This window comes from Cyrtonyx montezumae, unplaced genomic scaffold, assembly GCF_038088225.1.
Source record: "Cyrtonyx montezumae isolate F1298 unplaced genomic scaffold, pur_monq_1.0 scaffold_1, whole genome shotgun sequence".
Classification (NCBI taxonomy): Eukaryota; Metazoa; Chordata; class Aves; order Galliformes; family Odontophoridae; genus Cyrtonyx; species Cyrtonyx montezumae.
Genome location: NW_027071825.1, coordinates 20,817,266 through 20,833,607, shown reverse-complemented (window position 1 = coordinate 20,833,607; position 16,342 = coordinate 20,817,266). Strand labels below are relative to the sequence as shown.

The 16,342-nt window shown below is 38.8% G+C and overlaps 1 protein-coding gene across 1 annotated transcript in view; it reads left to right on the top strand.

The window, feature by feature from the left end:
- CRB1 (crumbs cell polarity complex component 1) overlaps nucleotides 1-15,265 on the top strand; it is an 81,479-nt gene extending 66,214 nt beyond the window's left edge. Inside the window, exon 12 of the mRNA XM_065743068.1 lies at nucleotides 15,025-15,265. Coding sequence (XP_065599140.1) covers nucleotides 15,025-15,237 — 213 coding nt within the window. The 3' untranslated portion in view covers nucleotides 15,238-15,265. The remainder of the gene's footprint in view (nucleotides 1-15,024) is intronic.
- Nucleotides 15,266-16,342: the final 1,077 nt, after the last annotated feature.

Below are 16,342 nucleotides of genomic sequence, written 5' to 3'. Positions count from 1 at the left end.
CCAATGCATCACACTGAGACAAACTGCGGCTGTCTCAATTTTCATTACAATTCCTCTGTCAAGAAAGGCCCAGTGGGTACATTAGATTTCAAAATCATAAGTTTACTGTATTTTTCCAAAGATTTCTTCAAATTTGGTAAGTCTCCTTATTCATTAGCAGATAGAGTCAACAGACAAAAGTACAACCTTTTGTTCCTTCTTAGGAAGAAATCAAGGTAATTCAGTTGACTGGTTGGACACGGATTTTTTAAGTAATGAAAATTGTGAATATTGAAAGATTTAGCAAAGAACACACAAAAAAAAGTAAGAAATCTGAATTTGTGGATACCTTTGGGAAAGTAGACACAAATGAAGGATATTGTTAACTATAAAACAACAGTTAAAGGTGAGCTTTTCTGTACAACGCTTTAATGCAAAAGCCATTTGTGAACTGTGCAAATACTTCTCTGGGTGTTGATCATACTGTATTTGTACAGATTCTATACTCCTTTTAGCCCTTTAAAATAGAGTTCTTGAATGATAGTAACGTATAGCAGAGTTAAACAGAGGTATTTAATGAGGTTTTATGACTCCAGAGAGTGAGATGTTTAGGTTCCCATTTTGCTACAGCAAGATACAGCAGAAGTCACTGCCTGAGAATCAAGTCTTCATTTCCCATCTTTCAGAAGTGTCTCCAAATCAGTTTTTTTTTTGTTTGTTTGTTTTTCTTTAACATCATTCAGAGCTTAATTGCAGCAATACTGGTATTATTAAACAAGGCTCCTATTTTCAGAACAAAATCCTTACATTCTTTTGTGCATCTGTGGAAAATACCATGATTCATCCCTGTGAAATGTCACACATTCTTGTATTGAGCACTTGCCTTAGTATGAAAACTTAAGTACTATACAATTATTATGGTAATTGCTATTTTTTATTAGGATAATACCTTTGTTATATTTATCTTAAAAAAGGGATTTGCGTAGGTTTTTTGCTGACTACTCTTTAAAAAAAAGAAAAAAAGGAAAAAAAGAGAACTATTATTCAGGTAAAAGTTCCTTCCCTCTTTGTAAGCAAGTAATTAATGTTGAGGAAGGCTAGAAAGTAAGTACATGTATGAACAGCATGCCTGACAAGCAATAGGTATAGCATAGCATGCAAAACAACAAATACAAATACTGTATAGAGATTCCAAAACTCTCTTCAGTACTAGAAATATGATGACCGCACAAACAGTTTTATATGGATTTAAAAGATTGTGTGAGTTACTTGCATACATCTAGAGCTTGTTACTTGCAGAGAAGCAGTTCAGTCTTTTGAGTACACAAAACAGAAATATTGTCTGTTCTTGCAATTTAATTCTTTCCTTCCTGTAATGCCTTGTAATCATGAAACATCTCCTGACTTAGCTGTTCTCCTCTCCCCTCTATATTTCCATATGTTCAACTACATTGTGTATGTGTACAGAACTTTCCTGTCTTTGCACACAATAAACCTTCTGCCTTTGTCTCTTACGTCTGCTCCTCATTTCCTCCTGACACTTCTGTCCATTTGCTTCAAATGTGCCATGTTTTCTGATACTATCACTTTACACACATCAGCAGAGGCTGCATCTCCCCGCTGCTCTGCAGCAGTGCTGGCAGTGCCTGGGGCAGCAGTTCAGCTGCTGCAGCCTCCCCAGCTACAGCTCTGTTACATGGCCAAGGGCAGCTGCATAGCACAACCCAACAGACAAGAGCCAAACCAGCAACTCAGAGAAGTGCTTAAAGGGTCTGCAGGGCTCAAAGTGCCTCTTATTACCTGCTTTCTCCTTTTGTACTGTCAATACTTACAAAATTGCTGGGTGTTAGGAGGCTCTGCTAGCATTCTGACGGCTCATTTCTTCCCTTTGAGTTGCATCATTGCCCATAGGCTGGTTCTGACCTGTGCACAGATCTCCAGTTGAGAATGGACTTCATATTTCTAGTTTATAACTTTAAACAGAAAAAAAGAAACAAATTCCAGATTAATTAGAATTACTTTGTTGAATATATAATTTCAAAGAAAGATAAGCCATTTTAAAGGAAACAGTCTTAGAAGGAACATGAAAAAAAACCTTTGCTAAGCACTGACTTTTGTAAATACAGCCAATTGCAAAGATTTTTTAGGATCTAAAGAGATTAAAGACTTTATTGTTTAAAATTGAGATATAGCAGCAAGATCTTCACAGATGAATGGAAGCAAACAAGCAAGTTCATGATCTTGGGAGGTATGGCTTGTGATGATATGAACACTGATACAAGCACTAATGGATCCCTCTGTATTTTGACTCTGAGGATCAAACATTTTTTCATGTCAGTAACTGTCATTCATAAATATGGGCTATGAGAAGTAGCAGTGTTAGGGCTTGAAAAAGAAAAAAAAGATTTCTGAAAAGAGAAGAAAGACAGCAGTGGAGGAGGTACCAAAAGAGAGAGCAAAGGGATCTGCATCAGCTGTGGGATGAACAAAAGGGTATTCTTCAACTAGTGTAGAAAACAAAGGAGTGGTATTGCACTAGGGAAGTGTACAGAGAATTGAAAACATAAGGTTGCTGGTATTGACAATAGTTCCTTCTTCTAACCCTTAAAAAACAGGTTCTTAGTGATGCCCCTCTGCTGGTGCAATTCAAGCTCTGCCAGCAGCATTCTCTCACAGTCTTAGCTTCAAAGAACCCATGTGTTTGTGAAAGAACCCTTGATGCTGAATGCTGATTTGAATTCTCTTAGTCCCAGATCATTTAATTTTTAAGAAACTAGAATCAATACTCAGTTTACTCAGTGCATACAACTAAAGTATGTTAGTGAAACAAAACAAACAAAAAAAAAAAGACAAAAAAAAATCTGCTTCAAACTCACAGTGATTGAATCAGGTTTCCTTTTTTTTTTTTTTTTCACCTTGCAAATATTTTTCCTGGCCTGACACCCAAAGGTGCAGATGGAAGGGCACTCCACTTATGTAAATAATCTTCTAGCATTTGAACTCAAATTTTTGTAGTTTGATACAGTGATTTTCCCTATAAATGTTCGCAATTATAAGTTCTTCAAAATACTACTTCAAGAAACACTGTAGCCTAAAAAAATAGCTACAAAAAAGAACTCTAGCAAGTCATCATCCTATAATACGTAGATGACTGTTATCTGCTATACATCTCCAGAGAGTAAAATAAAATAAATGCACGATAAATGGTAGATCCTTTAACTTTGTTTCTCAAGAGTGCCCTGAGGTCCCATTAGACATCAGAGCCCATTCTGTCTGTGCTGTGCACAGCAAAAGCCAAATGCAATCCCTATGCTGACTGGCAAACAGCTCAGGATATGCTTTAAAATTGTTTCTTAAGCATTATCATCAGCTGCACCTTTGGGACAGCACTTCCCCACAAAGCATACCCTCTCCTATTGTACATGTGGATATACATGAAACTTGAAAGCAGTGGCAGATTTCATGTCCCAGAATACAAGTTCTGCATAAGGTAGCTAATGCTGTGTTCTCTGATGTGTGCTGCTGTTGCTTCCAGCTGGTATCATTTGATCCTCCAGGGCACAAGGACAAGCATCATGCACTGGAGGTTACAATTCACATTTAGTGTCATTAAAAAATACACTGATAAGCATGTAAGATATGTTCAATATTGAATCTGAATTCAGTAAAACTCTCAGGCTTCCATAGCACAGGCATACCGAATTTTGATTGAATCTCCACTACAGCAATTAGCTAATGTATTCATTAACTGCAAGGGTTAGTAATGTGAACGTAGCAAATGATACTTAATTACAATAATTAATGCCTAGTGATTCATGAATAATGCATTCCCTAACTATTTACTTATTCATACTTATGAAGCTATTAATGGATAATGATCATTTGAATAAAAGACATGGACATCACGGAATGTAATACTGAGACCAGTTCTCCTCAGTTTCACCACAGCTTTACCTGTTTGCCTTGCTCTTATATACTTCTGTCTTGCTAGTGCCCCAGAGATGGAAAGTATTTTCAAGAGCTATAGAGCAATACCGTGACAAAAAAGCTGTGCTGGTTAGCTCTCATACTGTGTCAGTTCTCAGATTAGTACTCTCATCACTTAAAATTAAAACAATTTAGGATCACCTTATTTCACAAAAAAAAAGCTTCAGTGAAATATCTTAGTTTTCTGTCCTGAATTTCACACTTTCAGATTGTGAGTAGTTAGGGCATTTCCACGCTTCAAAAGTTGTTCATCTGCGAAAGCAGGACAGCCATGCCATTAACACCTCTAATCTGAACAAGTAGCTCTGCCCCAGATGGCTCTCCTTTGCCCTCCAGCACACAGATTACAGCCTCTGTGGTACAAGGTAAGCTGGGAGCCCTCCCAGGCCTGGAGGAGGTCTGAAGAGCCACATCATGCCACAAATACAAGATAGGTTCTCTTCTGTTTTGAAATCATAATCACATGCAATTATTTTAAGGCAGCACTACCATTTTTGCTCTTGGCCTAAGTTCAAATGCTCAACACTAGGACACTAACACTCACCAGCTAGACCGGGGATGTTGTAAAACGAAGGAAAACTGGGTAAGTCACCCAAACCTGCAAAATGCTGCTGCTCTGGCTGAGGAGCAGCACACACCTCCTGCTCCTCAGCTGCACCACGCAGCTCATCTGGGAGGCCCGCAGGGCGCACGCGGTGCTTTCCCGCCCCACAGGCTGAGGCACCGGGCCGGGCAGCGCCGTGAGGCGAGGCCTCAGCCAGCGGGCACCTGCTGCGGGCTTTGTCTTCCCCCGCTCTCCTGCCCGCTGCCATGATGCTCCCGGGGCCCAGACGGGCAGGCAGGAGGAGGTGTCTGCTGGGGGTTGCTGCTGCCGTGCCTTACAGACCAGCCCGGCATGTCTGCTGCTCCGAGGAACAAAGCGCAGGTAAACTGCCCGCAGCCTCGTGATTGGTTGGTGGAACAGTAGTTCAGCAACTGAAGTAAGGTTTTGCTATTTTTTGTTAGCCTAGCACGAGTGAGCGGGAAACGTGCTGGGATGTATGTGTGTCTGCGTCGTTTGCATGGCTGTAGGTCAGCCACAAAGGCAGACTTGCTGCCGCTGATGGTATGGGGACCCAGCTTTATTCCTGTGCCAGGTCAGATGTGGAGTAAGAACAAACATCTTTAGATTTGTAAAATGAGCAGTTCTGCTCTGAAAGTCATTGCAAATGTCACATTGCCATTTTTATAGTTGTTGTTTCTTTGTTTTTGTTTCAGAGCAGAGTAGCTCCTTAATACCCTCTGCTATTTTCCATTAGTCTGTTTTCAAAACACAGGATTGAACTAAAACTTTGAAAAGAGTATTGCAAGGAACATATTTAAATATGTGTCGCAACATAAGGTACAAAAACATTATCTTGCAAAGACAATAAGGTTATCTGATGTGTCTTAGCTGAGAAAGACAAGAACACTCCTTATGAGGCTGGCATTACTGCACGCATCAGTGCAGAACAGCTGAATATTTAATATGCGTGCTAAACATAAGCAGCAAAGGAGCCCAGATGACATATGACAGCATAACACTCCACAGTATAGGAATCGGCTCAAATAGGGTATTCATATAACACGTTTAGTATTCAGACTAACATGTTTTGTCTGTACACTATTCTTTATGTTGCAAAAGCATTGTTTTCCTTTTCTCACCTTCTGATGTTTTCCTTGTAGACTCATAGTCACATCACATGGGCATTTACTTCAGTCATTGCTCACTTCATAACACATTCCAGCACTCCATCCCTGCACTGTTCAGATACTAAATTCTACATGTTTTTTCTCATATGGTTTGTGACAATTAATGTTCTTTTTATTTTTCTCTTTTTTGTCTGGCTTCCAGTAATGCAGCAGGCTTAGCAACAAGGGAAGGTATACTAAAAGTTGTTTTAGAGCTTTAGAACAATTAACTCAGAAATATCTTTTTTTTTTCCATTTTTTGTAAGAGCAGAAACAAATAATTCTGTTTTCAGTGACTTTCACACAACAGTGTTTTATGTCACTGGACAATCTGGCTAAAAGCAGACCAAAATCAGATCATAAATACGTTTTAATTCCTTTAATCTGAATTGCTTAACTCACCAGAAGTTTCTGTAGAAAAACAAAATCCAGCCTCACCTTCAAACTGAAAAATATAGCTTGGGCTTATCCTTGAATGCTTTTAAAAGGAAAAATAAACTGGGCAGAAGTTGAGGAGTTCATAATGGAAAAGATAAGTTATATGAAGTTGGCAGCAACCTCTCAGGATTCAGTGTTTGTCCTCTTCAATAAAATGAACAGAGCTCAAAGCTTTAAAGTGGGATTTATTGCCAGATTAGAAGGTAGCTCCAGGGAAAGCTTGTCCACCACCGTTACAATTAGAAAGACCTGAAGATGCCTGCATCTAAGGTACACTTATATATGAAGGATGACAGCTAAAGGATAAATAGGAATATTTCCCTGTAAAACAGATTAAGAACTTAAAAAAAATATATACTCACTTTTATTCAGGTGCTTAAATAGGAACCACAGTCCTCAGCTGCAACCACTACATTATTTAGGTAGGAGTAATGAACTACAGGACTGCTGCTATCTACGTACTAGCTAAGCATAACAAATACATCTGTCAGAACAGTGCTAATGCCTCAGAAATGAATCATATGTTTACAATTACTATTGAAAGGTCCATGGAATTACGATGATTCCAGATTAAGCAAGGGTGGCATGCTCATCTGCCTATGCATATCTCGGTGAGCTCTGTATGTGAAGTAAGTTCTTGTGCAGAATGCTTTTCAGTTCTTGTTATGAAACTCCATTCCTAATACTGTCTGAAAATATTTTGCGCACTTTATTAGGCGTCTAGAATATTTGTCCACTAAAAAGCAATGAAAAAAATCTTATGCTTGAAGATCTGAAAAATATTGTGTTCAAATGATTAAAAACACTTGCATGTTTTGAAACCGAGACATTTACATGGGAGGCAGAGCTTGTTACTTAAATATTTGAGATTCAGTGTACCAAACTGCTCAGTGAAAACAACAGTCCTCAAATGTATTCAAACACTATTAGATAAAATAGATTATTCTCTTTTCAAGAAGAATAAGAACTGCTATGATACTGTTGTAATTCAGTGGAAAGGACAGAGGAATCAACAACTATGTTCCTTACAAACCTTTGCAATTATTTAGCTAGAGCAGCTTTTGTACCACTGCAGACTGCTTTGGTTGTTAGTATACCCTGCTAGGGAAAGGATCTGGGAGATTCTCAAGCACATAAGCAGTTTGGAGTTCACAGTATTAATTAGTGAAATAAAAAAATAAGTTGGGCATTGTTGATATCACCTGCTTTGAAGCAGTAGTCTCGGAAACAGTGAACTTCTCTCCATGGAGTTAGCATGAAAGTGATATTTCACTACCTGCTTGATCTCACAGTGACTGTACTGATCTTGAAATTCAAGTATGAGATTGGAAATATTTTAAGAAATCAGAAGAGTTACAGCCATGAAGAATAATCTTAGAATCGCTTATTAATTTGCTAGGTGAATTAAAGAGTTAAAATAACTCCTTAAAATAACAACATTGTAGACTTAAAAGTGAGCTTAGGTACCTGAGGATGGGCAGCAGCATCTGCCTGTCCCTGGAGAAAGTCATACTCTCCTCCAAAATAAATATTGCGCAGGAACAATGCCAGCTTGCAGCAGCTCCATAATACTCACTATATGTGCAAAAAGACTACCCACCAGACTCAAGCTTTCTTGCTCAGGGCTGTACAAACACCAACAAATGACAGACTGCCGAAGGTGGAGACCTGGGAATAAGTCCTATCCAGACCTCACTAGGTCTTGCTCTTGGTGGGAGTGTTTAGGACCAGGGCAGGACAAGAGATTCCTGATTCAGTCATTACAGCAAGGGAATGCTGTATCTGAAAGAGCTTGCACTCGCAGATAAAGGTGAATTATGATCTGACTCCACAGACTGTAGAAAATGCTTACTTTCAGCCTGTACTGAGGAGCCCACAGATCCAAATTAATCATCTGACTGAAACAGAGCTGAGTTACTCACAGCCAATATGCCTTGCCTTAGAGGACCAGAGATAAATGCAATTAGGTGAGCCAGCATATTTTTTTTTGCTTAGAAGTATGAACTTCAAGAAAATCTTCTCAAAGTGTACGAAATCTTAAAAGAAAGAGATCAACAAGGCTGCCATTAAATCCTAGCATGTTAGAGTAAATTTCTCTAATGTGAACTACAATGTATTTTCTATTAGTTATCCTTAGGTGGCAGTAAGGTAAAAGCACGAAGCAGAAAGTTAAGAGAAATCTCCATTGTATTTATAGAGACCTTTTCCACATGTACTGTGCTGCCTATAACATGTAAAGAGACTTCATAAACTTCTTGCATCTTCAGCAGAAATACAAATGGCAATTAGTAGATTTAGCTTTATCCAAATCACATTCAGTGTTGCACTATTAGTATAATGACCAGGTATTTCACTAGGTGTGCAGTACTGATCTAGGAGCTGCTGAGGTCAGAATTTATGTTTGTGGGTAGAGACAGCCTCAAACACTTGTGTCAACAAGAAAGTAGCACACTAAAAAGAAAAAAAAAGCTATAAGAAAATGGTAATATCACTGTCAAATGTCTGAATCAAGATTAAAATAGGATTTCAAGGAGCGATTATTGATGTAGTAGTCTACAGATTTTTATAAGAATTACATTTACACATTCCATGTATGAATCTCTTCCAAAATATAGAATATAGAATGTACTGATGTAAGTCTTCTCTAATCATCATCTAGTAGAAAAAAGAATGAACACTAGGATATAAACATACTCCAAATTTTTATCAAGGAATATAATTGACTAAGTAAAGTGACAGTGTCACATAGTGTGCTAAGCAAGTATTATGTAGCCAATAAAGGTCTAACTTATACCATTAATATTTACAGTTGGAAGCATGAGATGGCTGCAATCTAAGTGCTGCACCCAACAAAGGCTTGTTGTTGACTTGATATCTTCTTGTCTGACAGTGTGAAACACTCACATAGCTACTTACTTCATCACCACTTGACAGCACAATATTAATGCTAGGTAGCAACACATGGCTGTTTTGCAGAAGCTTAGCACGAAATAGGAGGAAGAAAATTACCAAATGCTTTGGAGATTGTAGGTCTAGCTGCATAGCAGAAAAGTGGAGATGAAGAGTATCTGGAAATTTTTCACTATAACGGGAATCATGACTCTCTTTCTGCTTCACTGCACTCTATTGAGCCCCTTATTGTGCATCACTGGACAGAGCAGTTTCTTATTCCCACAGAAAGTAGGAAGAAGCAAGACTGCCAAGTCCAGCACAGGTTGCACCAGTTCCTCCCAAGAGCAAGGGGTCAGGTTAGATGATCCTGCTTCACATCACAGCAATTGGGTCCAGAGCCCATGGCAGGTGTCTGCCCTGTGTGAGTCTTTGACAGTTCCTAAGTGCTAATGATCTCAAAGATTTGATTTCAGAAATAAAAGAGTATCTGCCACTAGCTTTGCTCATTAAAGAAGAGATCTTTTACCTCAGCTGTTGCAAGCTGAGAAGTAGAGCTCTGAGCGAGCAGTTCTGTGTTTGCAATTCACATTCTGCAAATCCGTTAACTGAAATCAATAATGCAGAACACAACTGAATCATGCCAAGTCTAAGCAACCTCACCTCTTTTCCCATAAAACTGCCCTGCTCTCATCATCAGCGCTGTAGCATCTTTTCTTATTCTTCTCCTGCTTTTGGGTCCCCTTCACCCACCTCATCTTGCCATGACTGCAGGCAGTTCTGAAAAGGCAGGGGCTCATAGTTGCAAATCTCTTTTCAGGAATCTTTACTGTGGCAACTACTGTGCTACAATGTAAGCAGTAAACTCAAACCAGCTAGATGCAGGACAGTGACAGAAAGTTACTGTTTTCAGTGATAGTCTTGATTTTAAATATTATCCTAGTCCTTCCTGTGAGATGCTTGCCTGGCAAGGCCTTAATCCATCATCAAGATTTATTTATATAGAATCTAATGTCTTGAAGTTGTAATGCAGATAATCCCCTATGGCGAAACAACACCTGATATACTGCACTGTTAACTATGTAAAAATAATTATATATGGCACTCCAAAATATTTCCCAAGGTGGAAAGGGATGTTGCACCCTAGGGACTGGTACCTTTACAAATACACTGTCATAGTATTTGTCTAGTCTGCTATTTAGCAGCTTTGGGACAAACTCCTCCTCAGCAAGAATTGCCTGGGTTTACACCAGCTATAGATGTATCCCTCCTATCCTTTCATATGGCAGCAGATGGCTAAGTTTCTACACCAGAGGCTGTCAATAGAATTTTAAAAGGCATCTCATAACAACACATTGGAGTTACACATTTAATCTGTGCTGCACCAGCAAGATGATCTTAAAAAGAGCTGGAGTACACTTACAAAATTAGCGCTGTCAGTTGCTGCAGAAATGCTATCAGGGAGTCTTCTGAAAGCCCACAGCTTAGTGACAGCTTACCTCCAAAACTGCCAGCCAGATCACTTCTCTGTGTGTAACCAATGCTCAGATGTGTAAGAGAAAAGGCATGTAGTGCTGTCTCACATGATGCCGATCCACCAAAATAACTCATAGAGATTTTAAGGGACTGTGTAGGCACTTAAGGGTTTTCTTGGGTCCATAGCTTAGCTCACATAAAGTACAGTGGTAAAAAAAAGAAGTATTATTTCTTCTGCCTAAGACAGACCATCCCAGCCCTTTGAAAGACCATCATTTTTTAATTTGGGCCACCTCCATTAAACAGTTGATAAACATCAGGCATCAATACTCCACATAGTTAAAAAAAAATAATTACTGTATATAGTCTGTTCTTCAGAGATGAATTCTTAAAAGTGGGCATTTGAGCTACATCCAAAAAGCTAATGCTATCAACAGAAAGCTACCTGAGCTGGCCATTTGTGCTAGCATCTGTGTGGAGGGTGAGTTGTTTTGGTCTAAACACAGCACTGTCTCTAAGTGATCCAGGAATGATCTTGCAGTCTGATGTGAGGAGGAGGTCCTTGCATGCTGATCAGACTGGAGGATCAATACCCAAGTGATACCCTTGTTTTAATCAAAGGCTGCTTTACAATTAGTTGCAATATTTTTGAGAGATCCACCGTCACTTTCCAGTTTCTTGTTCCAACATAACTACAACAAACTTCCTCACTAACTTCTGCAGAGTCGCAGCAGTGAGACTTCACATATCAGGAGGGAGGCTGTCAGAATTTCTTAGGAGGCACATAAATCCCTGCGAGTGAAGCTAAATCACAGATTTCAATCATCTCTGACTTCTTCATTTCTCACAGGAGACCAGAGAAGTAATTATTCCTTAATAAAACAGATTGTGTTTTTTCCTGATCCATAACTCCACAATCCAGATGATCAGTTTATCATTACAGCTGCTAAAATTAATTACCTCTACATTCGTGCCTTGATTTCATGAAGAGTTGTCAGACAACTAAAAGCTGACATTTTCCAGGAAGGAATTCATTCAACCTGTCATATTTCAGTTAAGATAAACTACTCAGACTACACTTCTTAAGTAAAGGCATAAATAGGTGTTTGTGGGCTTTTGTACATTTGTTAAGGAAATATTCAGACATGAATATCCACATGAAAATGAAGAGAGAAAATTTAAAAAGTTACTTACCTACAGACATTCATTGTCAGGGTGGGTTGTCTGTACTGTGGATCTTCTGAATATATCCATGATCCTCATCTACATTTTATATTCAGAAATGGCCATTCAGCTACAAACAAGGCTTGGGGATCTCACTCAGGCCTTCCAGCAAATGAATTGCCTTTTCCTGCAAAAATATCTCAGATGCTGATAGCAGAAAAAACAATAATGAGCTCTGAAAGTTCAAGGCTTTCTACAACTCTACGTGCACTACAGAGAGGTTTTCAGAGGACTACAGCGATATGTATGGGATGACAGGATGGTCTTCTCTCAGTGGATGTGGTGTCAGAGGGAAAAAATCCCAAGATCTGGAGAGAAAAAGTCATACTTTCCTTGGGGTTACCTGGCGAGAGGCAGGTTACCTTTTAACAAGGCTCATAGCATCACACAAGTAGAAGAGCCCTCGAGAGGTCTTAGCAGCAGTATGCTTCTGAAAACATGAAAACCATAACAAAACACTGCTGTGTGCATTATTCTTTTGGGGGTCACCAGTTACAATTATTTCAGTCTGTCATCACCACCAGACTCTGCAGTGCAGGTCCTGGAACTATCAGAGACGGAACTTTTCTGCTGCTTTTTCCAGATCATCCAATTCGTTTTCCAAATTAACTGAAGTGTTCAGCCATCAGTTACTAAAGAAGCAGTTGATTTTGACAGGACCAGACTGCAGAGCCTTCTGGCAACTCTGCTATCATTTACTTGCTTTGCTAAGAGGTCTACCTACATCGCGCACTTGGGTGGTGATCTGCAGGCTGCTAAACCAAGCCACGGCACTTGGGCAGTAGATTTTTTGGATTAATAGAAGCTGCCCAAATGAGTGCATTAAAGTCAACTTCATCATATTAGGAAATTAAAAGCAACGTAAGCACAGAAATAAGACTAAGTATCTGATTATGGTAAAAAACAAAATCAAAAACACAAAAACTCAAAGAATAAAAAAAACCAATACCTCAACATATTTTAATCAGTTGAGTATATTATTTTATTTCTAACATACTGGCTCAAGATTATGAATTTTGTCCAGCCAGTTATAGGCAATACGTGCACTTTTCAGTATTTTTTTCAAGTTCAGGTCACTGTTAGACCAACCCAAATGTAATGAACTCAACACAAATGAAACAGAAATAACAATTAAAAAAAAAAAAAAGTTTGTTCAGTTGTTGCAAGGTGCTATGAGATGAGTAAGGTGCTGGCAATACACAACTAATGGGGGAGGGAAAAAGGAGTCCTGTTAGGATCATTTTCACTTTTTTCCTCTCCAACTCCTTAGCATTAAACTTATCCTTAAGAAATAAATGTATTTGAAAAATATCATATATGAAAGCATCTCCATAGATAAAGACTATTTACAGCAGAAATTAAACAAGCAGGGACTAGAAAATGAAAGGATAATTTCAGAATATTCGTGTATCAAAGACTACAAGAATGCCATCCATCAGCCTATTTTAGTACATTTCTTTCATAACCATTAAGTTCGGCTTTAGGATACGAGTTAGCCCCTTTGCCTCAATTTCCCTGAGCATAAAATGAAAATTTTTATCTCAGAGGCTGTTTTCGTAATATTTCCATTAAAATTTTGCAGTCTTCCTGAAACAATGGGAATAAGGGTCATACAGTCTTAAGAGAGCAGAGAAATTCTCTTATCTCAAACATACCTGTGACATTATTTTAGAATGAAATGACCTTCTCAATTGGGTACGATTTAAAGGACCAACGTGTTTCATGTCACCTTATTTTAGGGTTGGATTCATGTGTCTGTCACCTGCACTGAATCATTCCTGTAGCAAAAAAAAAAAAAAAAAAAAGTTTTTAAAATCACTGGAACTGTGTATGGAGTCATCAAGGACAGAGGAAAATAATAGCCCAACCGGTCATGTATTCCCTAGAGAGATTCCCTGAGCCAAACTTGCTTTCATTATTACAGCAAGACCTTTCACATCAGCATGGAGGTGGAGAGAAAAGAAGCAGGATTGTTTTATGGTTCATCCTCTGGCACTGCTGAGCAGAGCAGCATGAGCCCACGCGTGACACACAGGGCACTGCCACACAAACAGCACACATCGACAGCAGGTCCGTCACGGAACACACAGTCATTCTCAGGACAGCAGCAGCACTCCTTTGAAATGACGAGTAAGAAGGTCACTGTGATATCCTGTAACACACAATATTTAACTGGAAAATGGGCTCTGACCTGCTATTTTCTATTTCTAAATATTTGGGGATTTGAAAGTTCAGCCTCAAGCACACATTCATCTATGGCAGTTCAGCTGTCACTTGTAATACAAATCACAGAATGATGTATGGCAGAATCTGCCCAGAAGTTTCATTCCTTGTAGGGTCATTCTGTCCACAGTGACCACTTACCTACAGCATCCACATCTCTTCATTGGCCTTCCTCACCACAACCTCTTTATTTTTTTTATAAACTAAACCCACATATGTAGATATATATATATAGCATTCATCTATTATAAAATTTATCTGGTCTAAAGCATTTTAGCTGGCAGATTTGTTTATGCGCTCTGTACCTTCTGACATTATCACATTTTCTACTGCCACATGAAGACAGAAAAAAGTCATTTCATCCTTACATTCATCTTATGCTGTACTGCTTGTGTTTCTGTAGACTCAGCTGCAAAGCGTATGTGTAGAAGAGCTGTGTGAATATTTGAAAACATTTGTGAGAATATACTCATATTCATTTCTCACTGAATAGATTTCAGTTGTGCTCACGTGCAGTCTCTTTATGCTTGTTTCATGTAAACATGCTAGTAGAAAAATTTACTGGCAGGAGTGGCTGTAGAATAGTTACAGTTTACACAAATATTTACAGTAAGCAAATCTTCTGTATGCAAGTGTTCACAGAAACAAGTGTGACTGTCTGCATAGCCAGCTCGAGTAGCTCATGTTTAACTCACAGTACTGAAAACTAGCAGTAATATGTAAAACAAGGAAGATGAATTATTATTGAAGTGATTAAGAAAATAATTTCTGAATTACTACTAAAGTCCACAAAACTTAAGTTCATAGACTATTTTCAAGCAGAAAGTTGTCAAATGAAATGGGTCATTACGCTAAATTCATCCAGTCCTGCTTTCTATGTGAAATACCCCACGGTGTCTGTGTAATTTTCCAGAGTCCAATGAACAAACTCCAGAGGGGTTAATTTACTTATCTTTCAATAAACTGTGCTTCAGCAGTAGCTCCTTTATGCGGAGTTCTAGCTATAGAAGGGCTTTTGTTTTCCTTCCATGGTAGTTGCTCAAGTGTGTCTCAGTACTCTTGACATAAATTATATTGCAATTATTTCAATCCTTCCAGTTGGCAACTGACTTGATCTCGAACATATTCACCTCCCTGGGCTCAGTAACGCTGGCCTTATTGATCCTCTTCTTGGCAGTTGTGGTTTCTGTCATTGCTGCCAATAAAAGGTCGACCCAAGGGACCTACAGCCCCAGCCGGCAGGAGAAGGAGGGCGCCCGCGTCGAGATGTGGAGCATGGTGCAGCCACCACCAATAGAAAGACTCATTTAGAGGAAGGCACTCCTCCGTCATGGAAGATGAATGGATTTGGACAATGTACACGTGTTGGAGTGTTCATTTGCATTCTGCTACTGGGAGCACCTGATGTAAAAACTACCGTGACTTTGAACTTTGAATATTTTCCTTTTAAGTTCAATAACATTTACAATCTTCTAGCATTTAACCGAACCAATGCTGTTTATCACTATTTTGGGCTGATTTGTCTAAGGACAATTTTTACTTGCACTGAAAACTTCAGCCTTGGTAATCTGCAGTAGGCATTACAGAGAGTAATGGCTTCTGGGATACTTGTAAGTGCCTGTCTCAGACACAACACGAGGAGCAGCTTCTCATTTGTGTTTTCCCTTGCCTGCCTAGCAATCGCTGCTGCAGAAGACGATGCAGTCAAATCAAACAGCACTGTACAATAAAGACATAATTCAGTTATCAAAATGTTTATCATTAGAACTGTGTTTCAGCATATTCACCTGTTAATCAGGGACTAAAAGGAAGCTTGCAAAAACTCTCCAAAATAAATGTTTCGCGTTTAGTTTTCTTTCCTTCAATTCTTTCATTTTCCTTGCAGTCACTCCATCTTCTGCTGAAAAGAAATTCACTTTGCCTAACAAATCCATGTTTCTCTGAATATAGAGTATGTCTTAAAATACCCAGCAGACAGTACGTGACCTTACAGAAGACATAAAACCAAAACACCCTAAACAAATTTTGCAAATCTATATATTGCCATTTTCTCATTGTGATATTACTTGATGCTTCATTTTATAAAATAACTGCATCTCACTTTGCCAACATACGTTGGCTGCCAAAAAAGCAGTGTGCTCAAAAATGTTTTCCAGAGGTCACAGAAAATACAAGTGTCAGCTTACAGGTAATGCATCAACTTGGAAGTGATGGAAGAGTGACTCAGCTCTGACAACAGTGTTGGTGACTCTCGTGGAGTTCAGACTTTAAAGTTAACATAGGAAAATCAATTTTTGTGCCTGAATGTTCCTCTTTTGAAACAGCAATAATACCACTGTAATCCTTGGTAGCAAAATGATTGCAACTGTTTGTTGAAAAAGAAACAAATATGTAAAGAGAATTGGAGTAACTGCAA